This window comes from Plectropomus leopardus, chromosome 20, assembly GCF_008729295.1.
Source record: "Plectropomus leopardus isolate mb chromosome 20, YSFRI_Pleo_2.0, whole genome shotgun sequence".
Lineage (NCBI taxonomy): Eukaryota > Metazoa > Chordata > Actinopteri > Perciformes > Serranidae > Plectropomus > Plectropomus leopardus.
In genome coordinates, this window is record NC_056482.1 from 4,763,231 (window position 1) to 4,789,525 (window position 26,295).

Sequence of the window (26,295 nt, forward strand, 5' to 3'; positions counted from 1 at the left end):
AAATAATATGGGAGCATAAGAAACGGACATGAGTGAAGAAAATGTGTGTTTTATCTCCCTAGATTGTCTATGATGTCAGACTGTACGTTATTTTTTTTGCCATGAATATAAAGTGACCATTACTGCAGAAAAAATTCCCTACTCTTAAAAAAGAAATCGCCAACAAAATTAGAACAAATAATATAAACAACAAATCATCTGTGTCAAATACTACGTTCTGTGAGAAATTTGGGAAAATAAAAATTTGAATGTCAATTTCTTTTGAAAAAAATGCACCAATTTTAGATTCCGTTTAAAATTTAAAGGGCGCAGCTTCACTTAAAACAGCTACCTTGATTTAGTACGACTATTATTATTAAAAGGGATATCTAATTTTAATTACCACAGTGTTATTATTTTGGTTGGATAGTGCCACAAGCATAAAATATGGGTCAATCTTAACTACATACTGGACGAATAAATGACACGATCTACTGTAAACAAGTGGAGGGAATGCCATTTGCTGAAACACTGCAGGATAAAATTCTATTATATATCGTACAAACAATTCAGTGGTCACGAATGAATAGTTGGAATTTACTGGGACATTACTTAGTGAATTTTATCATTTCCATCTTTCGGAAACACGTCTCACTGAAGAGATATTTATCAGTGAATGAATATAAAGGTGCAGAGAGAATTAGAAGTGACGCGACGTTGCCTTTAAAAAAATCACATTTTTTTCCCTTCGGACACAGTTCTTTGACAAACATGAGGAATGTTCTGAGATGCAGCTTTGACTGTTTTTGTAAGTTGATTATTTTTTGCACAAATGAACATCAGGAGTTAATCGAAGCAACAAAACGGTAAAAAGCTCTCGGGCAAAGTGACACAAACATTCACTTTTACACAATGCAGAGATTTTTTTTTGTTGAAGCACTGCTGTATATATTTCCTGTGCTATCTCATTACAAAAAATGATTCTTTTGACAATATAAAAATCATGTAAAATCATCAGTGACTAAAAGATTGTGTTTAAAAAAAAAAACATTATCTGATGTTGTTTGTCTGAATGAAAATAAAGGCTTTAAAATATTGCTTTGAAGCCGTTATGCTGCAAACAGAAGGTTGTGAATATGTGAATATTGCTCGGGTTGTGGGGTCAAAGGTCCTCCCCTGTTCAAACAGTTCAAGGTCTATGGCACTTGACAACTTGTCTCTCCCAACTCTACTCTCTGTACAGCAAAGAAAACACACAAAAAAAAACAGGAACTGCTCCAAAGTGATGAGTAAAAAGTATGATAAAACATTTTTAAAGACACAAAAGGCAAACTGTGGTCTTCTCCCATGTAAAAAGTAAAACAGATAGATGCTGAAACCCCTGCAGAACAAGCACTCATCTCACCGCTGGCTGCCTGAAAGATGAAGCCCTTAAAGGGTAACTTCAATACTTTTCAAACTGGACCCTATTTTCCCATGTTTTTGTGTCTCAGTTTATTATCGGAACAACATTTAAAATTGGTCCAAAATTTAAAAAGAGCTCTGCAGCCATTAAAACAGGCTGCAATGTAACCATTTGGGCAATTTGTGGACCCTTAGTTTATGTCACTAATAGGCCTTGTTTTTGCCCCTGACAGGTTCTAAGTGTCTAAGTGTAAATATTTAAACCAAAACAGAGTTGGTGATTGTTCAAACTGTGGAGAGACGAAACAAGATGGCGTTTAGTGTATTTTATGATGGTAAAATTACTGCATATTTGTATGAGTAAGAGTTTGGTGTGTTCGATTATAGCAGTTTCGGGGCTGTTTCTGGTTAAAAGAAGGGTCTTACTCTTAAAAAAAAGAAGGTTTTTATCTGTATGGATCCTTTACACAGTGCTGTCAGACACTTGGGATAACAATATGAGCCTGTCAAAGGCAAAAAAAAAAAACAACACTAATTTATGATGACATTAATTTATGGTGTGAACATCTGAATCTTTTTCACTGCTGGCAGCTGCAGCACTCTTCCTAAATAGTGGACCAGTTTCAAAAATCATTCCCATTAGTATCTTAAGGAAACAAATACATGGGAAAATGGGGTCCAGGTTGAAAGATACACAAGTTACCCTTTAAAAATAAAATTCATGAGTGAAACGTTGACCTGTTCCTATTCAAATCTCTTTCTTAAGTTGTCTCCTGCTTTTGCCTCCTGTCCACAATTTCCAAACTTACTTTGGTTAACTAGCATAACCGCCATATCTATCTCCGCTTAAAGGAGGAGTTCTGATATTTTGGGAATAATTTGCTTTCTAGGTGGGGAAAAAAAGATATGAAAAGTGGAGATGATTGACAGTTTCCACTGCTTCAATCTTCAAATCTCAAACTCCGCCTGAAAGTGAAAGAGCGTATCTCCCAATATGTCGAACTCTGGCTTCCAACAAAAGCTTCTGACTGGCAAAACAGATTTAAGGCAGAGCAAACATTATCCCCCAATATCTCAATTTCCTTCCCATTTTTCCATGCCAATGAATGTCCACATGTACACTGCATTTCTTCAACATGTGAGAAGCTGTTGATATTGTCTCCGCACAGCGCAGGTAGTGGTGTGATTGGGTGATATGCAGAGTAGTTGCTGTGAGGAAATCGGAGCTGAGGACAGAAGCGTGTGTACACTGGAGGGTGTTCACAGGTTTTATGGAAGCAGGGGTGGATGATCTCCTCAATTCGACTCTTCGATCTCGCAAGAAGAGAGAAAAAAACTCTCTCCAAAAATCAAAAACAAACACCTCCTTGATCTACATTCGTCTCCACATGAAAAGCACGTAACATTGTCCTCCGTCAAAAGATCGCATGGCAGACCAGAAAATGGTTTCAACATCTTGAATAAAAAAATTTTTTAAAAGAAAAAAGGCAAATTGGATGACTGAAGAGAGGGAGCTCCGTCCCGTAAGTGGTCGATTCATGTCAATCTGCTGAAATAAAACCTAATATGTGACAAAGGATTTGAAAAAAAAAGATGATCTGTACAGAGACCACAGTAATTATTTGCATCAGAGCAGGTCATATCTTCAGCTTCTTTTGTATAAAAATATATATACCACAGTGATGGCCTTTTGAGGACTCGTACTTGCAGAGGTTTGCTGCCGTCACGCTTTGATCCACTACATTCAGTGGTTCTCCCCGTTTATTCAAGGCTATGAAGATCTCTACTATAAATAGTCCCAACAGGTATCAACAGGTCAGTCTCCTCTGTGTAGAAAAATATGAGAGTCAACGTCAATTTCTGTGTTCGGCTCTCCTCTCGTGTCCCCCCACCCTCCCCCAACTCCCAAACGCATTAGAGGTCAGTTTCAGTTGAGTCTATGCTTGCGTTTCTCTTATGATAGTCAAATCCACAGTGTTTGGAAACGTCTTCAGGAGGGACACTGCATTCCCATGATCGATATTCACAAAGCTGTATCCATTTGCCTGTGAGAAAAGACAGAATTTTGGTTATTGTGAAGAACTTGAATTAATGATTAGTGGTTGTATGTCTCCTCGAAGCAAGTTGCACTAAGAGTTTACATTACCTGGCAGTACAGAAAATCTATAAAATCAGCACAGTTTCAAGGTGGGCACCCAAGATTAGTGTCACCAATTCAGTATCGAGCCAAATGTCTCATTGAGTCCAAATGGACGTTTGTGACAAATTTTGGAGAAATTCCATCAAGTTGCTCATGAGATACTGGATTCATGAGAATGCGACGGACGAGGTTGCAGTGACCTTGACCGCCAAAATCTAACCAGTTCATTGTTGATTCCAAGTGGATGTTAGTACCAAAGCTGAAGAAATTCCTTGAGGCGTTCTTAAGATAGGACAGCCTGGCAACGCAAAAACATAATGTGTCCAGCTACGGCTATTCCCTGAGCGGATGCATAAAAATGGCTAGAAAGAAAGGTGACAAAGATCAAGAATGTCTGCATCAGATATCATGGCAATCCATCCAACAGCTTTTGACTCCAAGTTGATGCTTGTGACAAAGCTGACTTCCCTTAAGGTGTTTTTAAGATATCACGTTCACGAGATGCATGCAAGGTGACGGTGAACTTGACCAACAAATTCTAATAAGTTCAAGTTTGACATAAAGTCGAAGTTTTTGCCAAATTTGACGAAATTCTCTCAACGTGTTGAGCTGTGTTGTTGAGTTGTGGCATTCACGAGAATAAGATGGACACAAGATCGCAGAAAACGTTGGCCTTTGACCATCAACATCTAATCAGGTCTTTCTTGACTATGAATGGACGTTTGTGCCAAATTTTAAAAAAACCCCAATAACAACAAGAATACAAAAGGCAAAGTCAACATGACCCTGACCTTTGACCACCAAAATGTGATCTGCTCATTGTTGAGTCCAAGTTGACATTTGTGTCAAATGTAAAGAATTCCTTCATAGCATTTCTGTGATATGGCATTCACGAGAATGAGATGTATGTACAGACAACCCGCAAATGACTAATAAAAAAAACCTTTAAAGACAGTTGTGTGATATTTTGTACAGACAGCAGAATACCTGGATAATTTTATCTCCGGGCTGAAGAATCATGGACGCCGGCCCCTCAGGTTGGACCCTTGTCACAAATATACCCTGAAATCAAGACATGGAAAATATTATTGTATTACTTATACACATCAAAAGCTGCTGAACTGTACTGTTTTCCTTTCGTGGGTGTGGGGGATAATTGTTCAATTTCTGTGCAAACAATAAAAAAATTAAAGGAATATAAGAGTTTTTTTCTTTAAATTTAATTTATCTTTTTTTTTTTGGTGTATGGTACCATATAAACTTACATTGTCATCTGGACGAAAGGGATTTCCCCGACCTCCCACTCCTCCTGATATACTGAAACCCAGCTCTGGATTCTTCTCTACTTTCACACGAATCTGAAACACACACACATACTTTTGTTCGCCACTTATTCATATTCTTTCACTTTTAATTACCAACATTAGTCTTAAAAAGCCATGGCAGTAGATTAAGGAGCAGGTATTCATTTTTAAGTGGGTGCTGTCTTTGTAGCCTGTAGGCCTACGTGGAATAAATTCTGTTGAATGAACAAGAACATCAGATTCTTACGGCCTACGATTCAAAGCCTTCAGATTTCCTTGAATAGGGTTCCTACAGCTGAAGGCAAGTTATATTTAAGACTTTTTTTAATACCACTTGGAATCACGTTTAAGACCGATTTTCTAATAACCAAAACTGAACAAGGTCAATTTTATTTTGCCCAACTGTACTGTAACAAAAACAAGACTCTTTTTATAGTGGAATACATGAAAGACAATGACCATATTATATTATCATAAAGGGATCTATTTAGTTTACCAACAGAAGTGGTAAACATCTGGCATTTCTGGCCAATTTTCTGGACGATTTTTGACGAATTTAAGAGAATGGAATTCATTAAATTCTTTAACCAAAACAAACAAACAAAAAAACAGAAAAAATTTCTGAGCATTTTTAAGATTTTTGACAGATTAATTGAAGTCAACTTAATACCAGTTACGGCCTTATTTAATGCCTTTTTGGACTTTTTAAGGAGCTGCAGGAACCATGTTAAAGCATAACAGTTGACTCTATTAGCAAGGAAATGAATAAGCATATTTTCTAAGTTAGATGATGAGAATAATACTGCTCTTAATATCCGCTAAGCTTAGCGTCGCATTAAGACCGGAAGCAGGGAAAAAAACAAAACTAGCCTGGCTTTGTCCACAGTTAACAAAATCCACCTGCCAGTATCTCTAAAGGAAACATGGTAGGCTAAATCTTGTTACTTTTCTTTCTCCATGTTTCCATTCTTTAAGCTAAGCAACATAAGAATCTCCTGGCTGTAGCTTTGTATTTATGGGACAGATATGGGAGCGATCTTCTCATCCAACACTCAGAAATCAGGAGAAGAGGCGCCTCCCCCAAAATGTCAAACTTTAGCCAAGCCTCAATATATAATTATTATTTAACACTGCAGTAAATACTTTAGTATTTTCACACAAAGATCACCCTTCACCTCTTGCTGCAGCGTGTCGTGTGGGATGCGCGGGGGCCCCTGGGGCTGATGGGAGACTTTGAGCATCAGGTAATCGATGAGCTGCTCTCTGGAAGGATGGCGGGCCATGGACGTCTGGCTCACCTGAGGACGAACAGAAGGGCCCATCTGACCGTTCATCAAAGGCACCTGGGAAACAAAAACACAAGTGTTATTCTTGCTTTTACATGTTTATATTTGACAACCACAAAAGTCTGTCTGTATTAGACCTACTTTTCTGTGGGGATCCATGGTGTAGCCCTGCTGCCCTTGGGGAAACGCATCATCCTTAAAGGGAAGACAGTGATGATTATTAACTTTTTGCCCAAAACCTCACTCCACTGAAACTCATTTACAGCGAGGGATAATAGACAAGACAGTCGACTAGATACTGACATGATCATTTTTCATGTCTGGTAATGACATTACGCAGTGATGTGTTGTTTTAGAAGGAGGTGAAAAGGGTCACATCTGATGAAAAACTGACATTAAACTGTGCTTAGTTTCTTTTCAGACACTCAGCGGCACCTAATTTGGAGTATTAGCTCGCTGGAGATGAAGTGAATCTTAAATGTTAAGCGGGGAAGGGGTTACACAACACTCTTAGACATCTTTTGATAGTACTAAAAGCCTTTTCTGTCACCTCTACAGATTCTAATACCAACTTTCTAAATCACTTAGACACACACACACTTCACACACAACCACTTACCTTTGGCAAACACACTTTTCATCCCCACACACAAAGTGAGAGCACATGAAGTGATTCTGAAGTGATCGAAAGTTGGAGTGAAGATGATGAATGAGCAAAATAAGGATTCAAAGTTCAGTGCAGTTAAAAAGGAGAAGAAAGGCACGATTGCGTAGATGCATTACAATCACAGGAAACGCACACCGGGATGATGATTATGGTGTTTTAAAGCACCTGGCAGGTTTAAAAGGGGGTGTTTTGTACCATACAAGATGTTACATATTTGAATATTAACTTGGACTTCAAGGAGGCTCTCTTCATGAAAAAAATGGCCTGAAAAAGCTCAATTTCTTCTAACAAATCTGTTACTCCTCAGTTTAGAGCGTCACTTTTGTTGTAAGCTAGATTCAGAGAAAATACAGATGTGTGTAAATGTGTCACTAGAAATAAAAGCTTCCCTTTGAACGATAACAAGATGAATGAATGAGATGTAGCAAAGTTATTTATGCCACACACTGCTTATAGATTAATTTTTTTTTTTTATTTTTTTTGGGGGGTTGTTTTCTCTTTATTTGTAGGACAGCTTAAAAGAGACAGGAAAGGTAGGATAGAGGGGGGGTTACGACTCGCAGCAAAGGGCCACAAGCTGGACTCGAACCTGTGCCGCTGCAGAAGCCTGAGGTGCGCCCAGTGAGCTAGAGGTCGCCCTAGTAATAGCTTTTAATTAAAGGAATACTCCACCCCTCTAAACAACTATTGGTGGATCAATTACTCAGCCTGTGTTATGTTGAAATTGTGAAGAAAACTGTTTTTCTGACAGGCCTCTGGTGAATGAAGAATCCAAAAATTGAGAAAATTCTGGATGAAATGAAGTCTTAAGGGTGCACATTTAAAAACAGCAAAATTATATTGAAAGAGGCACAAAAACTCCTGCAGTATGATCTATTTATCCACTCACATACTCAGTACTTCCCAAACAGACAGGGCTTTCTGATAGGGAACTGAACTGAAAGTAAAACTTAACTATGTTCTCTTTAAAACCAGAATACACGAAAACATTAATTTTACCTCGCTGACAATAGGATCTGATGATCTACCAATGCTTCAATCAGTTACTGTGTTTCTGTTTTTGTTTGACTTTGTGTTTTAAAGGGTTAGTTGAGATTTAGTAGATTGACACAATAACATAAACTAACTGATTGAGACAGCAGCTCTAGTGTTCAGCAAGGAGGTAAAATTACTTTTTTTGTAAAATAAAGTCTGGCTTTGGAGAGCATAAATAAGTTTTGCTTCAAGTTTGGAAAGGACTGTCTGTTAAGGAAGTAATGAACATGCTGCTGGATAAATGAGGTTATACTACAAGAGTTGCATGAGTGTTTGTTAGTGAATGATTTGACATAATTTTGTTGTTGTTAAACTTGGACCCCTATTTTCTCTGTTTTTGGATTCTTTGTTCACCGTGGAGGCATGCGAGAAAAAGAAAGTTTTCTTCACAAATTCAAAATTACTCAGAGTGAATAATTGATAAACAGATTGTCATTTGGGGGTGAAGCATTTCTTTAATTTCTAAAGTAGCTAAAGCTCAGTGGTGGCCTTGATCTACTCATTCAGATTCCAGTTGGTCTATAGCTGACTTTATCATAGAGATAGTAACGAAAATTAATCAGTTGGATGATGGTACAGAAAAAGTAAGTCCCCTTTTAAACACAGAGTTATACTAGGAGGAGCTACACAGCATACTAGATTTCAGCCATTATTCATCCATAAAGACATCACATGTACTAGAGAGGGTCTGTGATCGTGTGAAATCAGACAATAGGAGAGACATTGTAGTTTCACTTGTCTATGAAAAGCACAAGTGAAAGATTCTGGGGGTCAGTGATCACTTCTCAACATCTGGGAGAGAAGGAAACAGACATCTTATCTTCTAAAGGATGTGAAACTAGCAGCAACTGGAAGCCCTGGCTCAGTATGTCCAAGCTGCAGGAGCTAACTTCAAGTTGACAGTACTCACACAGAAGCCCAGAGCTCCATAGGGCTGTCCGTCCCTGGCACTAAACACCAGAGACCCTTGGCTGGCATGCATATCTCTACAGCTGCCGTAGTGAGACCAGCTCAGCGGAGCGTTATTGGAATTATAGGAGCGAGACAGCGCATTCTGAACAGAGGGACGACAGGGGAACAAGCAGCACCAACCGACATGTCAGCCGCGGCCATGCAATCCACCAAATGAGTGACGACATAGAAAGACACAACAGAAAGGTTTACGGCATATACAGACAAACATGCAGTGAAACAGAGATACTTTGCAGGGTTAGAGGCTTTTGTAAACATCCAACTCCATATTAAAGAGTCAATTCACCCAAATATACATCATAGTAAGGCATACAGGTTTGGCTTCTAAGTTTTCGGACACCTCAAAACAGGTATGGGCTCTAATAGCTGGTTCCACTTTGGATTGATTTGGTTCCAAGTTGGTAAAATACCCATATTGTTAAGCTCTGTGGAAACCAAATCCCCCCAAATTGTACATTCACAATCTGTCTCCGATTATCTCTTCTGCTGTTTCTGACACTACAGAAATTTGCAATAAAGTAAAACAAATGGCTAAAAATCAGCTTGAGATGTCCTCATTCCACTTCAACCTAACATACTAAAAAGATTTTATAAGGGATTTGAAAAGATGCTTATTCAAAAAGCAGATTCTGAAGTAGATTTATTTATTCTGAAGTGGTTTTGCTGTCATCAATGCAATAATTTATGATAATGCATATGACACGAAATCCTATCAAAACACATCTCTACTCATTTACAATGGAGGTGAAAGGAATTTTGTTGCTCACAACACTGAAACAGCTACATTTAAAAAAATCAGCAGCAACATCTCTCCTAGGACAGCCCTGAAAACTGCTGACTGTGTGCTTGTGCATTATTCACATGAGCTGAGACATGAGGCCTCATGCAACATCTACCCATACGAACAAATTTGTTCTTCTGTGGCATGAGTGATAAGGAGAACCTGCTGCATTCACCAGTTTTCTCTAATTCTGAATTTTCTCTTAGGCACGAACATCATTTATGAGTGGTCAGGACCTGCTTTAGGAGTTATGTGTAATTAATATGCTCTTATCCAAGGCAAATTTTTTTTTACTAATGGATGGTGTACAACATTATTCTGAAGCATTTTTAAGTTTGAAAATCCTGTAAAAATTACACTTCCTAACGATGAATTAAAACATAATGTTGACATATAATAAAATTCTAAATTTGTATTTATTTGTAATACGCTGCAATATCTATCATGTTGTAACTAACTGCACAGCAGTTGCACTAATGGGGCAGCACATATTTTGACGGATGCCATTTTCATGTACGAACACATACAGATATATGGGGCAGGACACATGGCCGTATATGGTATTACTGGGGCCTTAATTATGCTAATTTACAGTTCTCATGAATGCCTGTGCTCATTTATTCAGAGGTGGCTTTCATCATGTGTTCACATGCTAGTGAGCCATTTATACAGTTATTTAAAGCTAAAGGTGCTTGCTGAATCTGATGTGGATTAACCACACAAGCCCACCTTGTAACAAAAAGAAAGAGAAAATAAAGAATACAAAACTGTTTTTGTATGAGGCCTATTGTCTCTGTTATTGTTTTATACATGTGTGTTTTTCAATGCTGTGAGCTCCACAAGCAAAATTCATTTCACCTATATTGTATCAAAAGTGGTGACAGCAATCTCAGAGACAGATACTTCACAGCCTGGGCAAAACGTCTTTTTGTATTGGGTGAATCAACCCTTTAAAAGAGGGCTAAAGAAAAGCTTTACAGGTAGTTTCTTCATATTCACATGATGTTGCTGAGGTCTCAAAATAATTACGACTGTTATAATGAGACAAAGGACCAAACAATTGTGATTCTTTTTGTAATTCTCCATTTCATCAAATTCCGGTTTTACCTTTTCCATTTTCTTGGCCTCGATGTGCCGCATCACCTGGTCTCTCCAGTCAGCTGGCACCCTTCCAGCTCCCACTCCTCCTGACACCTGTCCCGGCCCGTCCAGCAGCGAGTGCTCAGACTTCACCCTGGTGTTGGGCCTCTTGCTGGGGCTGCTTTGCTGGTAGTTAAAATCGCTGACAGACATGGTCCTCTCTGGGAGCTCGTGGGGCTGCGGCCTGGCACCGAGAGGCCTGGAACCTCCAGGTACGTCGATGCTGTAAGTGCGAGCTGAGAGGGGCCTCTGCATGGCCTGGCTCATTGCCAGCGGCCCCCTGGCGAGGGTGTGAATGTCCCTGTATGTCATGTACTCCCCTTCAGGCACCTGTATGCGCCTCGGGTCACCCATGGAGGCTGTGGAGGCGGTGCTGCTTTGCCTCTGCAGAGAGCTGCTCCTTGCCTGGCCTCCTGTAGAATGAAGTCTCTCTTTAGCCCACATGTCCCCAGAAGGTTTGGGAGCCATGGGAGGCCCCCTCTGCTGGGGCTGCAGAGGGTAAGGAGGTGCTTGATTACGGTTGGAATAGTTGGTGTTGGCTAGCGAGTGTGGAGGAGGGGGGAGGTAGCCTTGGTGCTCTGGAGGCATGGGCGTCCTCTGGGCCCAGAGGCCGTCTTTCGGCATGGCACTGCTTGTGTACTGTATGTTGTATTGAGGAGGGGGGATGCCCATGGCCATGCTGGAGGACACGGGATACCTTCCAGTGCTGGCAGGAGGCTTAGAGGAGGAGAGCAGGTCTGAGGAGGATGCAGAGGAGCCGGGGTAGATCTGGAGACTCTGATCATTCAGTAACTGACTGGCAGATTTGCTCCTGACTATGCTCTGGCCCTGAGCTCCTGGCCCCGGGCCGGCTCCGGCCATCCTCGTCATCCCTGCTGTGTCGTAGGAGTCATCATCCCCGTCAAAAGAGTATAGCTTCATCCCCCCCGTTTCTATGTTGCTGACACTGTGAGACTTCATCACCTGCGGGGGATGGCACCTTTTATCCGGAGACAGTTCCTCTGTGCTGCGAGACAGAGACATGTCACTGCTGGCTGTCACGCCTGTCGAGGCCACATGCACAGCAGATGTCTCTACTCTCATTGCTTGGCTTTTGTTGCCCACGCTATTGATGCAGTCACTGACCTGCTGGTTTCCATTCAGAAAATGCTCCATGTTGTTGTTGCCAAAACCCTGCTTGCTGTCTAAGTCCTGCGGGGTTACTGAGCCATTCTTGGTTTTGTCCACCTCGTCCAGCTGGACCATGTTGTCGGTCTGCAACTTGGACACGTTCATATTGATCTGGTCCCACTTGGTGTAAGTTTCTCCCATGCCGTTGTTAATTCCCTTCTCGATGAAAGCCAGCCTGGCTTCCATGGACAGGTCGTAGTCCCCCATTTTCTCTGGTGGGGTCTGCTGGGTTTTCAAAAGCGCCTGAAGGGACGTCTCAGAGCCGTTACCGTTATGGAGGAGAGGGGTGGTGTCTTTCGGCTGGTTCATATTCTCATCCTCTTGCCTAAAACAAAGAATCGGGAGGTGCATTAGATTTTGTGATAAGAGGATTAAGACTTTACTTTATAGAATGGTACTAACCTTTTTGGTAGGAAGGGCATCTTCGCCTCCCTCTCGGGGGTGCACAGAGAGTTGTCCTGACTGCTGTCTGTGGTCAGAGACACTGAGTCAGACATGCGTGACGGCGACGAACAGTTACTGTTGTTCTGGTTGCTGTTGGCCACAGTGTCATCCAGCAAAGAGTCTGCATCGTCTGTTAATTTAGAATCAGAAATATCAGTTATTGTACTGAATTTAGACACTGTCACTTTAATTAACATATTTCGCTCACTTTCAAAATCTTTACCTTTTTTATCCTTACTCAGAGTCACTACTTTAGGCTGGTTGATGGAGATCTCGATAAGAGGGGGTCTCATCTCCGCAATTTTCATCTCCTCCTCTTCATCAGACAGCTCATCAGAATCCTGACGAAAATAACAACAGTTTTCTTAAAGCTGCATTTTACCGTTCATGATGTGGTCGTTGCATTTCTTGTTTGTCAAATTCTAACTAAAGAACTGAGAGTACCTCCAGTGTGTCCTCGTGGTTCATCATGGAGCCCGCTGAAGATTTGACTGCGACTGTCTGGGAACTGTAAGACTCTGAAGTGTCTTTCGATTCCGTCGCAGAGGAGTTTTGGGTGAATGCGTTGGTAGATAATTGGGCCTCCACGTCTGATGGCATGCCATTAGGACAGGGAGCTTCGATCACCTGCACAAAGACAGTATGGATGATCAGTTGTTTATTAAAAAAAGTCCCTGCACTTGTATGTTAAAAATGCAGTTCATTTTCATTGATCAACTGTTTTATTGTTTTCTGTGTGCATACAATAAAATGAAAAATAAAAGTCTCCCCCGAATCCACCACAGCCCCCAAATGCAGTTAGTTAATCCCAAGAGATTTGTGCCAGAGCGAACTGGGGATACTAGTCAACATTACTGTATTTAAGAGGCTGTGGTGCGCTTAATTTGCTATCATTAAATATGTGGTATCAGGTGTGAGTTATGTAACGCTAGCATGTCTGGTATGGGGCTAAATAATGCTCCAAAATTAGGTTACATTTTTGAAAGGTGAAAACTGGTATGGCCCACTTCAATGTGGTGCTTTGAACCTCTCACCTAAAGATATCTGAATGAAAATGGGTTCTGTGGGTACCCACAAATCTCCCCTTTACAGATGTGCCCACATTATGCTTGTCCCATGCAGTTTTTTTTGTCAGAAAACTATGCAGTTTTTGACAAAAAACATTCATGCAGTATAAATGTGTTATTATTGCCTATTCTAAAAAAGATGTATTTGAAAATCTTTGCATACTGGGGTTCCTAAACTGGGAATTGCATAAATTTAGTATTGTGAATTTGGAATATGGATTTAATGAGCCTTACTGCATACATGTTTGATGATGATACCCCACTTAGTAGACATTTCATTGTGGTGACCTTTAACATCACAGCCACATGAAACTTTACAATTACAAACTAGAGACTTTGAGTCAGTTAGAGGATATATGGATTTTATAGGTATTTTTTTCAACAAGGGGGCAATTTTCAGAATAGAAGTGCTCGCCATCCAAACACCAAAAAATGCAATTCTTTCAGATAGTTTTGATACCAAATCACAGCATGGATTTATTGTGGTGCTACTCAAGGTCTTGGTATCTTAAAGAGGTATTTTGGATGGATTTTGGACCATTTATTAGAATCTCGCATGGTCAGAAATGATTAAATTTCCACTAAATCTTTGTAACAAATGGTGTCAACTCAAAAATTACTGCAACAACTTATGAGATGTAACTGAGCATAGGAATGGCCATCATATATACTTTCATTATAATGATCTACACCACTATTCACTCTGAACTTTAACAGAGTCTTCACAGACACTGTACCAAAACACAATGTTCATTCAAAATTTATGAACAGAAAACTTAGCACACACTGCTGAACAGCATCTCAAATTAATCTTTGGGTTCCCAAATTTTAGAATATGTATACCACTTCTATGCGGCATCTACTGTTGACCTTCTATCCCTTCCTAAAGCTCCCCTCTTCTCCTTAAATGGGTCTATGGCGCGTCTCTAATGGTTAAAAGGGAACTAGAGGGGAACCAAGACCTCTTTGCACATAAATTACATTTAGCTGGAGCTGACCTTAACTCCCACGTCCTGTACTCCAATGTGGTTCCTCTCAACTGGTTTTGCTTCTTTCCCCGACTCATCACTTGACTCGTCCTCCTTCAGCCTGTGAGCCACAGACTGCGCTGTCTTCACCATGTTCTTCAGCTCGTCTGGGTATGGTGTAGGGTATCGCTTAAGGTTTCCCTCCTGGAAGAGGAAAAATACCCACAAACTTACCATCAAAATCATTCAGTTTCAGTTTTAACAGAAGTGGGACAAGGAAAAGAGGCAGTGTTGATGGTAATTATATAGAGAATCAGGTGCACACACTTTCATAGAGACACATTTCAAAGGAAATTGTTGCCTCTGTAGACCCTAAATTGATAAAAATGTTTCCTTTAATTATTGTGGAAAAAGGGAAATAAGGCATGTTTTATATGAAAACAGCTACATCAAAGTAAAGACTGTTGCCAAAATAAAACTCGCGATCATTAAATGTCCTTCCACTTTAGTAAACCATGTCACCACAGTCATTTTTCTTTCCCCAATTAGCTGAACAACAGTTTGACACGAACCCTCGGGGGTGTTTCTCTCTCATCTTTGTCCTCGTCGCACTCAAAGGCCACCTGAGCTCGGTGCTTGCGCTGTTCCTCCCACAGAGCTGGATTGAAGCTCTCAGAGTCGGAGTTGGGGATGTCTGAAATAGAAGCAGAACCCAGGAGGAGGATAAGGCCTTAGTTTTGAATTTTCATACCCCCACACTGTTCTAGTAATTCAAGTCTGACTTCCACCACAAGATGGCGCAAAGGCAACATGAGGCATGCCAGTAAATGGAGGGAGCTGTGGAGGAACTTGAAATTCAGGAGTTGACCCCTTAAATACAATCAAAGCCATTCAATTGTGAATTACTGAGACTTGGAATTGTTCTACTACAATGACATGGAAGCAAAAACATAGATGTACCATTTATTAACATTCTTGCAGGATTTACCACTAGCCTACTTACATTTAATTTATTGAAGTGTATTACTGCCATACCAGAAAACAAACAAACTGATCGGTATCAGTTAATGAGATTAAAAGTTTCTTTTATACCAAGATGTTGTATCAAGAAATGCTCTTTTTATAACATCATACATACTTTTAACAGGATGGTCTTTATCTTTTTCATAACATGTTTCATGTTAAAATGTGATAAGTTTTTGCTATATCCAGTGAAGTTTCTTGTTATAATGTCAAAAGTTTGTATGACATATTAACTAGATAGTATCTTGGTATATCATACAAATACCTATATCCAAATGTGAAAAACATCTTGCTATAACAAGAATCTTTTCAGGTTATGACCTTACACTTTTTTTTTTCTGGTGTGGCAGAATACCTTTCCCTGTTAATTCCTACGGCAGACAAAATGATTGCTAAAAATCAGTTTAATGACAAATTAATAACTACTAAGCATTCGCCAAACGCCACCCCTGTATGACTTCTTGGGAGAAGCAGAGCCATGATTACTACGAAAATTATGTTGTGGCTGTGGTGAATGTGGTTTTGTTGATGCTGCTCTCCTGAAACTCTGAAGCAGAGTTTTGCATCGCTGATCTGTTCTGTGTTGTGTCTGTCAGTCTGTGACATTTATTGCAGAGTGAATATATATTCAATCCTGTTTCTTCAGAAGATAGTATCTCACTATAGAATTTAAAGCTGTCTTGCGCTTAAAAGGTATGATAAGTCTAAGTGGTTTCCTGTGTTAATAAGCTCTTCACCTTCAATTTGGCCACATATAGATACTCAAGAGTATACAACAGGTTTGTTAACTTGGGAATTACATTGTTAGTTAGTTAAAAGTAGATTACTGTGTACTTGATTTAACTATTGTAGTTCATTCAGAGTCAACATCAGCTGAGACTGAGGGCAAACCTTATCAAGAGCTCTGGTTGTCTACAATTTAACACGCCATACCAGAAAGCACAGTGGATAATATGAGTCACCTGGTGTGTGTGTGTGTGTGTGTGTGTGTGTGTGTGTGTGTCTGTGTGTGTGTCTGTGTGGCAGCCATATTAACATGTTGTAAAACATATTCATTGCACTCAGGTCATGACTTATTCCAGCTTCTCAGGAAAACATGAGGAAACAGATAAAGCTCTTCTGGAATAATTCCCAGTAGATAACGATGGAAAATGACATAAAACTGATGATAGTGAATATCAAATAGAGGACAGAACCTAAATACAGTGACGTGAATAGTGACATCATCTGTCAGGTCACTGGCATTGTCAAAGAAATTGAGCAGACGGCTTTCTAACGTTTGACTGGTTGAGGTGCATAGATCTTGAACCACTAATTACTCCAAAGCTAAGATGCAACAGGGTCAGCTCAAGCTGTCTGGTGTAACAGGAAACCAAACCAGATGAACAGATGCTTGACAAGAAGAAGAAGACTAGTGTTCTGCAGCTTTGGTCTCAAGTAACAAGGTCTCTCATAAAATATAGAGACAGGAGTCCTTGCAGGCCATCCATAAGACTGCTTGGTAGTAACATGGTTCCTACAGCTTAGGGCAAGTTAAAGACTTTTCAAGACTTTTTTCAGTGTGATTCAGAGTTAAATTTACTACCAATTTACAATGACAAAAATTAAAGAATAAACAAAACATGAAGTGACATCAATTGCTCCAACACCTGTTGTGCCAAACTTAATAAACCTTTTGTATGACATACTCTGAGCCTTGTATGCATTGCCTTGTATCAGTTTCAGCCATGCTGCAAAATCGTGATTTAACAGCCAATTTTTGTAGAATTTGCACTGCCCCATTTTGTCCAATTTACAGTGACAGCTAGCTAGCAGACAGAGGAACATCCCAGCCAGAAACAAAAAAGTGCTGCTGATGCAGTGCAGTCCACTTTCCTGATCTGTGTGACATTTATTTGAGAAGCATTCAGTAAATTGTAAACACATCGAACTTTTGAAAGATTGATTTAAGACATTTTAATACCAGCTAAAGAGGTCTTTAATTGCTGGAAAGTTTGCCTTTTAATAAAATGGGGCTGTTTATGCAGTAGAAAGACACAAATACTTTTGAAATTGGTGCTATATGACTGGCGAAAATGGAGAAAAAGGACTATGGCTTTGTCTTCTACAACAACCAGAATGCATTGTGCTGCATCGGACCAATAACTGTTCCTGCCAGTGGGTGATGTTATATGAACTCTTGCGTGTGAAACTGGCTAGCAACGAACAATCTCGTATTACAGTTAAACTGTAAGCTAAAACGTGTTTCTGAAAACATCTGAGGTGCTAAATATGCAACTCATTGACAGAATCTTGGTTTATATTTGATCAGCGCTTCTCTGTTTTACTGTCTGATAAGATTTTTTTCGGTATCCCTTTAAGGCCCAATTTTAAGATTCATTTCAATGCCTTTCAAGACTATGTGTACTTGTACTATGTACTTGCTTCAAAACCTAATTTTTTTCCTCACATTTTTAGTTTTATACTGGGTATCAACAGTGTTTTATTCTTATGAACTGTGCTCACATGAGTCATACAAGTACTGTGATATGAACAGGGTGATTGCCTGATTGTGCAGACTGATGAACGAGATTACAATTTTAATATCCAGCCCTGCTGCTAAGAAGTGATTAGTGAAAACAGTTGCGCACAGTTGCAGTTTAAGGGTCCGGAAGATCAATCATGAATAAAACATAAAAGAGAACTGCAGTCTTATTGAATGTGTAGTACTCACACTCCTCAGTCCTGGTTTGCTGCGGGAACATGTAGTTGGTCAGCACGGTTTTGTGTGTCTCTGGATCCTCCTCCTTCTGGAGAGGGATCAGGGGCTTTGACTGTGGGAGACAAAAAGGTCTGAGTGTGCTATCTGCAATCAACAGTGCTTTGTTCACAGGCACAGTGTCCTGGTGTTCTCTGTGCCTCACTCGGGCATTACAAGTGAACCAGGCTACAACATCAGTACTTGAAACAACACATGACAAAATGCACTAACTAGGAAATTAATATGGTTCCTCATGCATCCCACGTAGTTCTATCCTGACAAGTTTCTTCCTCTATCTTCCCCAAACCCCCCACTGACCTAACTCTGACGGAAACACGACTTGAGAACATCTGGCAACTTTGTCCTGTCAACAATTCCTTGATAAGTCTGGCTGAATCTCCATCAGTGTCCCCTGGGCCTCATCACCACTGATGCACCTGCTCAACGATATCCCCTGTGTCTCAGTACCATTACTGCCTCTCCTTAATATCATTTCTGCCCTGCTAGCACAACAGGTGCTGCACTCCTGATTAAAAGTCCATTAATCCTATTTATATACATGCAACACTTTTATAGTGCCACAAAGTGTTTTACAAGTCTATAAAAGCAAGGAAAATTCAATTTTTGACACATAAAAATATCACAGTGAATAAAAGGCCTGTTTGCACAAACAGACCATTAAAAAAGAGCTCATGTCTAAATGAAAGCTGTTTTGAGAGCCTGGGGACAAAAGCTTAGTTACACTTGGTCCATTGAGCCCTGGTCATATGACCTTGGAGTCCTGTCTCTCTAGTTCCCTTTTAATAGAGCCGACTGATGCATGTGCAAGGTTGAATCATCAAGACCTGTCGGTTCATAACAAATGTATTGTATAGATATACATGGCAGCTGTTAAATGAAAGGAAATTGAAGCACAGAAATGCCAAAAATATCTTTTAAAAACTGTTTTTCCGCCACAAGCGTTGAAGGTCCTGATGGCAGCGTGGAGGGAGTTTAAATAAGAAGAAAATTCTTAAATTCTATTTTGTATTTAACAGGCAGCCGACTTGAGGCCATGAGTGGGAAGACAAGGGCTACTTCTTTGTAACAATTTCTCCAGCAGCGTTCTGCAGTGTCTGCGGTTTTCCTCTGACGATTTGTTGAGGCATTTGAACAGAAACTTACAAAAGTCCAGCTCTGAGAAAAAGGCATGAATAATTGATTTTTAGAATGCGGCGAGAGACAACAGACTCTAATTTAGAAATATTTATAAGCTGAACACAGCAAACGACTTCAACTAAATCAATACACTCCTGCAGCTTCTTCTTCAACATTACTCTGTCTTTGCACACATTTAAACTCCTCTGCGTGTGTGAAATGAATAGTTCAAGAACTCTTTTCTCATACAAAGATACACTGCAATGACAGAATGGGACTTGGAGCCATTTTCTGACACATAGGCTGTGCAGATTGAAATGTTTCCATCTCTAATAGGCGCATCTTGTGTTCTGTCGAGGGCCACGTTAGCCGAGACAGACGTCCAAGCTTCAAACAACACAACTTGATTCCTCTTCATCTAAATTTACATCAGTCCGGTTGCTGCTAGGGCTGGTTATTGTTTAAAAACTTACCAGTACCAAAACCAGCTAAAGACCTAAAGTGATACCAATTCCAACAGAGTACTTCATTTGATATCTTTTTTTTTTTTTAAGTTATTCAATACTCTTTGTGTAAATGGAAGCATTCAATTGCATAAAATGCCATCAGACACCACAGCCGTGTACTGTCAGGTGGAATTTTAGTGGTGGCATCTCAGAAAGCAAAACTGCCATCTCCATCAAATACACCACGCTCGATCTCACCACACCACAGACTGTATCGTAAGGTACTTAACTTGCTTTGCTTGGGGACCACTTTTGCAAAATAACAGGAGGAGTTAAGAACATTTCTTGAATTTTAGGACATTTCTAAGATTTTAGGACATTTCTAGATTGTAAGGACAATTATAGGATTTTAAGATATTTCTAGGATTCCTAGGATTTTAGAACATTTGTAGGATTAAGAACATATCTAGGATCTTAGGATATTCTTGGAATTTAGGACATTTTTTTTTTTAGGACTTTAGGACATTTCTATGATCTTAGGATGTTTTAGGGATTTTAGGACATTAGGGGCTTAGCTACGGCCTCTGTTGGGGTTTGTGAATAAACAAGCTCAATTTTGATGCTGTTTATGCACTCTGGCGCCTTCTGCATACTAAAAGTATAAAAACAATTCCCAGTGAGTGAACCACTTGAGATTTATTGTACATAAGAAAATGGCTGGGTGGACAACCTGCGTCCAGTTGAAGTCCAGTTTTGGCCTGCAGGCTGCAAGTTAAGTATCATTGCTGTATGGGTTGTAGCTGCTGCAGAACCTCATTATATTGAAGAGTGCTTGCAGTGATTGGCTGCAAGCAAAACAATAGAAAACATATTTTTCTAGATCTGGGTACAAAAAGGATCAAACACAGATATCATTTGACTGGAGAAGTTTAAACTCTACTTTGTACGGGGTTATTGTCCTCAATATCTTAAAGGTGTGAGTGCAGATACCCAGCTCTAGTTGCCGCTGCCTGTTCTCACTAACTGTCTCCCTGTCATTCAGATTTGTGCCGTACAACTTTTTAGGGTTTTTGACAGGCTCATCTAGATTATCAATTATATAATTGACCTTGTTAAATTACTAATGTAAGGACATTTTCTGACATTCATTAGGATCCTTCTACACTTCAAAATGTAGAGTTTAGGATATCACCAAGTCTGACCTGCATTGCCATTTGGCACGTTTAGATCAAATGTCCTGGAAGTAGTTTACTAAATTTTGAATGTGTTTCTCTGTCAGCGACTTGGCCCTGCTGGATTCATTTACAGCTTGTTGTGAGTCACGTAACCCTGCTACAGTTACAATCTTTACAGAACACATCACAGTCTGACGGATCTGAGCTCAGCAGCACCTTTTGTGAAACAATTATACATGAGATTTCTACATTATACATGTGATGTTACCTGATTTTCAGACAGCCACATTGCAGTCATCTGGTTCAGTTTAGTGAAACTGTAGGGAAGATTCCTCAACCTGCAGAGAACAAAAACAACACAGGTACTCAGTCATCTTGCACCAACAACCTTATGGACTAACACACACAATGAATCTGGAAAGGTACAAAAATGTCTCTCAGATTCATTGTGTGAGGCAAACTGAGTGTGTGAGGGTCCTATATAAAGACAGGCTGAAGTCTTATTTCATTTTTCTTAAAAGAAAAAAGTGCTTTAGGATCTAGGCCAAGTTATTCAGTGAGTTTGGCTGAGAGCAGGCACTAGGAATGGAAAACCCCTGATTAAAACCTCAATCAGGCCTCAGCTTCCAAACCAACACATGATAATTGGGGATAGAAATAAAACTCTTCAGTCATGATGTTTTAAATATTAGTCATGTCCTTTGCTTAATTTGTTTCCATTGATTTACACAATTCACAGTGAAGCAATCACCACAGGACTTCAATAATATCTTTCAAAATGCCACTTTCAAACAAGCTAGAGTTGGCAGAGAGGTGAAGAACTGATTTCTGGGAAAACTGCATTTTTCTACAGGTGTGACTCTACTTTAAACTTTATTTAGACTGGCATGCTCTGCGATACCTAATTTAGCATTTTAGACAGTATTAGACGCATTGCCAATGCTGGTATCAGTACAACTCTATCATCTGCTGATGATTTTCTTGATGAATCAATTTGTCTATAAAATGCCACTTTAAATGCCACAGTCATGTCTTTTGAACAGATTTAATTTCCACTGCCAAGAAACCAGAGAAAAGCAGCAAAACACCTCATTTGAGAATGTGGAGTCAGAGAATGACTGGAATTTTTGCTTTATAGATGACTTCTACTTTGCAATAATTGAAAATGAACAGAAAAAAAAACTTTAATCTTTGAACTTGACTTGTCAGTCAGGACTCACTTGTTGTTGCTGAGGTTGATAACCTTAAGCTTCTGCATGTCGCCCATCTCTTCAGGCAAAGTCTCCAGCTTGTTGGAATGTAGGAACAGCACAGTTGCATTCTTCCAGTTGCCCATCTGTGAAAGAAATACACAGAGGACTCATGAGCCATCAAGGCTAACCGTTACAGACAGGCAGGTATGTTTGCCACACCATTTAACATACAGACTCTACTGAGCATATACTGACCTCAGGGGGAAGCATGGTGAGGAAGTTATGATCTGCAGCGAAGGTGCGGATGCTGACACACTGGCCGATGGACGAGGGCAGGGCTTCGATCTCATTGAAACTGCAGTCCAGCTCATCCAGTGCTGTCAGCCTGGTGCAGAGAGAAGCAGGAGGATGAAGATTTAACCATGTGGTGTCAATGCTGTACATACAATACATACTATGTGAATACAAGTTTTAATCTCATTTGCAGAACTTGCAATATCAAAGTTAAGGGATACCAAAGTATTTTAGTAATGTGCTTCCAGTTTGGACTTAAAAGAGACAGATTTAAGAAAGAATGTTCAAGTATCAAACGGGGGGGGGGGGGGTTGGTTTTCAGTTTTTAAATGCTTGTGTGCCCCTTAATATCATTCTGGATCCTCATCACTCTAAAAACCGAGGTGTAAGCTAGCGATTCTTTCCATGTCTTTTTTTTCCCTCCATTGCAGTTTGTCAGTCTTTGGGTTGATAACTAATCTTTCAATCCATTCATGGTTGATCTGGAACTCTCCTAAAGGCTAAGATTCTTTCTAAATAACTTATCTTTACCAAGAATGTAGTCTTGACTTCAAGGAGAAATTGTAAGAAAATGTTATCATTGTAAGAATCTTATATGAATTTAGTCACTAGGAGCAACACTTTGTACTAGGAAGCTTTGTGAATACTACCCTTGGTGTCAGTACTGGGCAGGATGAGGCTGTGAAATGTTTCCTTATTGCTCTGTAATAGGGCTGAACAATAATTTCCTTCTGATGCAAAATCACAAGAAAAATGGCTAAACGATGCTGAAAACTCTTAGAGAGATCTCTTCCAATGAGAACTAAGATCAACTCTCATCCATTCTGGCTATTGCGACAATAACTTACAGTAACAGTGGTATTTAACACAGGCATTTACAAGCAGCACTGATGCATCTTAAAAGCTTCACCAGACGTAATCTAAAGTAGTAGCGTCTTAAACTGAACCCATGTTGACACAGAAGTGGCGAGCAGCTGGGGCTTTCTGCTGAATGAAAAATGCAAATGCACTCTGGGGATTCAGATGAATGTGAAAAGAGTCGCGGGAGAGCTACTGTGTTATAGAACAACTCCAAAACACAGGATCTGACCCCTCCCTGCGGAGGATAAAACAGGGACAAACAACATTGCACCAACGGTGGACTGAATAAAATCAGCTATGTATAAATGAGAAAAAAAAAAAGAAAAAAAAATCAGCTTGCTTAAGCTAAAATCCTTGCATGGGATTAAACTAAACCATAGGCTTTGTCACATAATCTGTGTCAAATTACACAAGGAGAAACATTCTTACATATGGGATAATTGTAGTAATAATCAGTCAGTGTAGATTTGTCTCTCTCATGGTTGTGGGACTGGACAGATAAAAAAAAGGGAAAAAAAAGGACTTTAATCTTTGTGTTGGACCACAATGATTCAGATTAGACGCAGGGTCAGGACGAGGACCCGGCTCGCTAACTGTGACCTCAGCAGATGTTGCCTGCTGGGTTCACCTGCCTGCTGCAGACATTATCAGTCTGCTATGTCTGATTTAATCAGTAGTGTATTTTAAGGGTCATCTGACCCCAGATTATAATCGACCCCTTCGCAATAAAGAAAACCTCAACCCCTATTTTTCCCATAAATCAATGTGGAAAACCCAAAACCTTGACATTTAATCACCGACATTCAGACTCCATGATTACGGCCGTTTTCAAGTTACTCGATATCATGAGCATTAGAGCAAAACAGCTGAAGCATGGGAACACATTATGTTTAATGGGAATATCTGATTTATTCAGACAGACGTTTTATGCGATCAGTGGATGGCAGATGAAAACAGCGCAGTAATCCACTGATCTCTGGGTTTTATTCTGCTCATATTAAAGCTAGTGCTGTTGCGCTCACCCTCCGACTGAGTCTGGCAGGTACATCAGCTGGTTCTCATCCACTTTCAGTGCAGTCAGTTTCTTCAGTGAGCCTATAGTAAGAGAAAAAGAGAGAGAGCGAGAGAGAGAGCGAGAGAGAGCATTAGAGATGCATACGACAGCTCAGGGCAGTTATTGATTATAACTTGCTGTTGCACCACAAAGAGGAAGATCCATTACAGCAGTTAATTAAATTAATTCATACTGTCATCAATACCATAATCAGTTGAGTAGTAATTGACCCTGACTCTACTGCACTGTGCTCCTAGACTCATTTGATTTCATTAGCATAGTCTTTACATACAGTATGTACATTACTTTTTCCCCGTGGGATGAAACAAAGTCATTACAAATGTCTGCATATAACTTTCAAGATCTAAATCTACACACATGAACATGGATGAAACAGGAATCTGGTTATAGCCTGAACTGCCTATATTACAAGACTTTTATGAAATTATGAAGGTTATTTCTGGAATGGAGAAATTGACCTTTTCTCTAAAGCTGCAATCAAGCAGAGCCAATGAACCTGGCCATTTTATATTAGATTTTTTTAGGAGGAAATAAAGAATAGTAACTTTCCCTCCCATTGTAACTTGTGATGTGATGTTTTTTGTACTGTGAATGATTTGTCCAACATTTTTCTGCTTGCTTTGTGTTTTTCATCCTTTTATTTTTTGTTTGTTTTTTTTCCCCTTTATGTTTGTGACTAAAATATATTTTCAAAAATATACAAAACAGAAATGATTAAAATGGTCAGTATTGTACAAGTAGGATGTCTTTTTTTACTTTTCAATTACTTTTCATAAAAAAGTAATTGTACCTGAGAAGGGTAATAGTTATTATAGTTATAGTTAGTATAGTATAGTAGTTAGTAGTAATTGCACCTAATTGCAACTTCTGAGATGATTTTTTATAAGATGACTTCTAAATGTTGGAAAGTGTGTTTAAAGGTATAAAAAACAAAATTTAAAGTCTTTAATACCTTTTCATACATTTTTTGGGGTGTTTGATTTTACAGAAATAAACAGATGACAGTTTATTACACAATTATTCCCACTTTCCTCTTCCCACTCAAACCTACCCTTAATAACCAACCTCTACCCCATGGAGCAAGAAATTACAAAAATAATAATATTAATATATGTTTTTTTCTTTTTTTAACCAAATTTAAGACTGATTGAAGAACAAATCATTTTTATCTTATTCAGGTATTGCAAGTATAAATCTATAGTATGTAGTCTTGTGCAGAGGTAGGTTTTGTGGAAAAAAAAAAAAAAAGATATCAGAGTAAGTTATGTAATCAACATTTTGCCAAAAGGTAACGTTAAGTGCAAGTATAAAGTAAAAAGACAGCATTAGGTTGAGTGTTTAAAGATTTCTCACATCTGAAATGTGGACCTTCACACAGAAGACCTTGACTCATTTGAAACAAAGGAATTAAAAGATTGATGAATGTAATTAGATAACATGTTTTTGTGGGAATTAAGACCTCAGGAATTCAATTTGAAGACTATCTAAGGCCTAATATTTATCAACACGGTCCTGCCACCTATGGAAATTAGACACTTCAAACACACGAATGATCCCAGGACTGAAAGATGAACTAGTAACAGCTTAAAGAGAGTTAAGGTGTTTCATAACTAATTTTCTTTAAATAAGAAGTGCACATGTGTGCTGTAATGTTTACCGATGGAGCCCGGCAGCTGTGTGAGGGCATTGTTAGAAAGCAGAAGGTCCTGCAGACTCTCACAGCCGCAGATTTGCTCATCCACCATCTCTAAGTTGTTCTTGGACACATCCAGGTACACCAGCTGTTTGAGCATCCCCAGCATCTGGAAACATAAAAGGAGGCAAACAATGAATACACAGAATTTCAGCGATTTAAGTCATTATCCTCTCTTAATTTATGCTAAGGATTAGGCAGGCGTGTTGGCTGAAAACAGAGGCAGTGGATTAAAGCAATCCCCAAAACATCCTCTGCAGAGAGGTGAAGGAAGTTAGGTGGGCAGACATGATATGATCCC

At 39.5% G+C, this 26,295-nt stretch overlaps 1 protein-coding gene across 1 annotated transcript in view; it reads right to left on the reverse strand.

The window, feature by feature from the left end:
• Positions 1 to 1,934: 1,934 nt before the first annotated feature.
• Positions 1,935 to 26,295, reverse strand: part of erbin (erbb2 interacting protein) — a 71,705-nt gene continuing 47,344 nt past the window's right edge. Inside the window, exons 10-26 of the mRNA XM_042509843.1 lie at positions 25,959 to 26,103; positions 24,249 to 24,321; positions 22,327 to 22,456; positions 22,099 to 22,214; positions 21,147 to 21,216; positions 18,094 to 18,193; positions 14,930 to 15,051; positions 14,388 to 14,561; positions 12,767 to 12,949; positions 12,546 to 12,663; positions 12,281 to 12,452; positions 10,676 to 12,203; positions 6,255 to 6,308; positions 6,003 to 6,170; positions 4,789 to 4,881; positions 4,511 to 4,585; positions 1,935 to 3,428 (exon numbers count right to left, since the gene is read on the reverse strand). Coding sequence (XP_042365777.1) covers positions 3,321 to 3,428; positions 4,511 to 4,585; positions 4,789 to 4,881; positions 6,003 to 6,170; positions 6,255 to 6,308; positions 10,676 to 12,203; positions 12,281 to 12,452; positions 12,546 to 12,663; positions 12,767 to 12,949; positions 14,388 to 14,561; positions 14,930 to 15,051; positions 18,094 to 18,193; positions 21,147 to 21,216; positions 22,099 to 22,214; positions 22,327 to 22,456; positions 24,249 to 24,321; positions 25,959 to 26,103 — 3,429 coding nt within the window. The 3' untranslated portion in view covers positions 1,935 to 3,320. The remainder of the gene's footprint in view (positions 3,429 to 4,510; positions 4,586 to 4,788; positions 4,882 to 6,002; positions 6,171 to 6,254; positions 6,309 to 10,675; positions 12,204 to 12,280; positions 12,453 to 12,545; positions 12,664 to 12,766; positions 12,950 to 14,387; positions 14,562 to 14,929; positions 15,052 to 18,093; positions 18,194 to 21,146; positions 21,217 to 22,098; positions 22,215 to 22,326; positions 22,457 to 24,248; positions 24,322 to 25,958; positions 26,104 to 26,295) is intronic.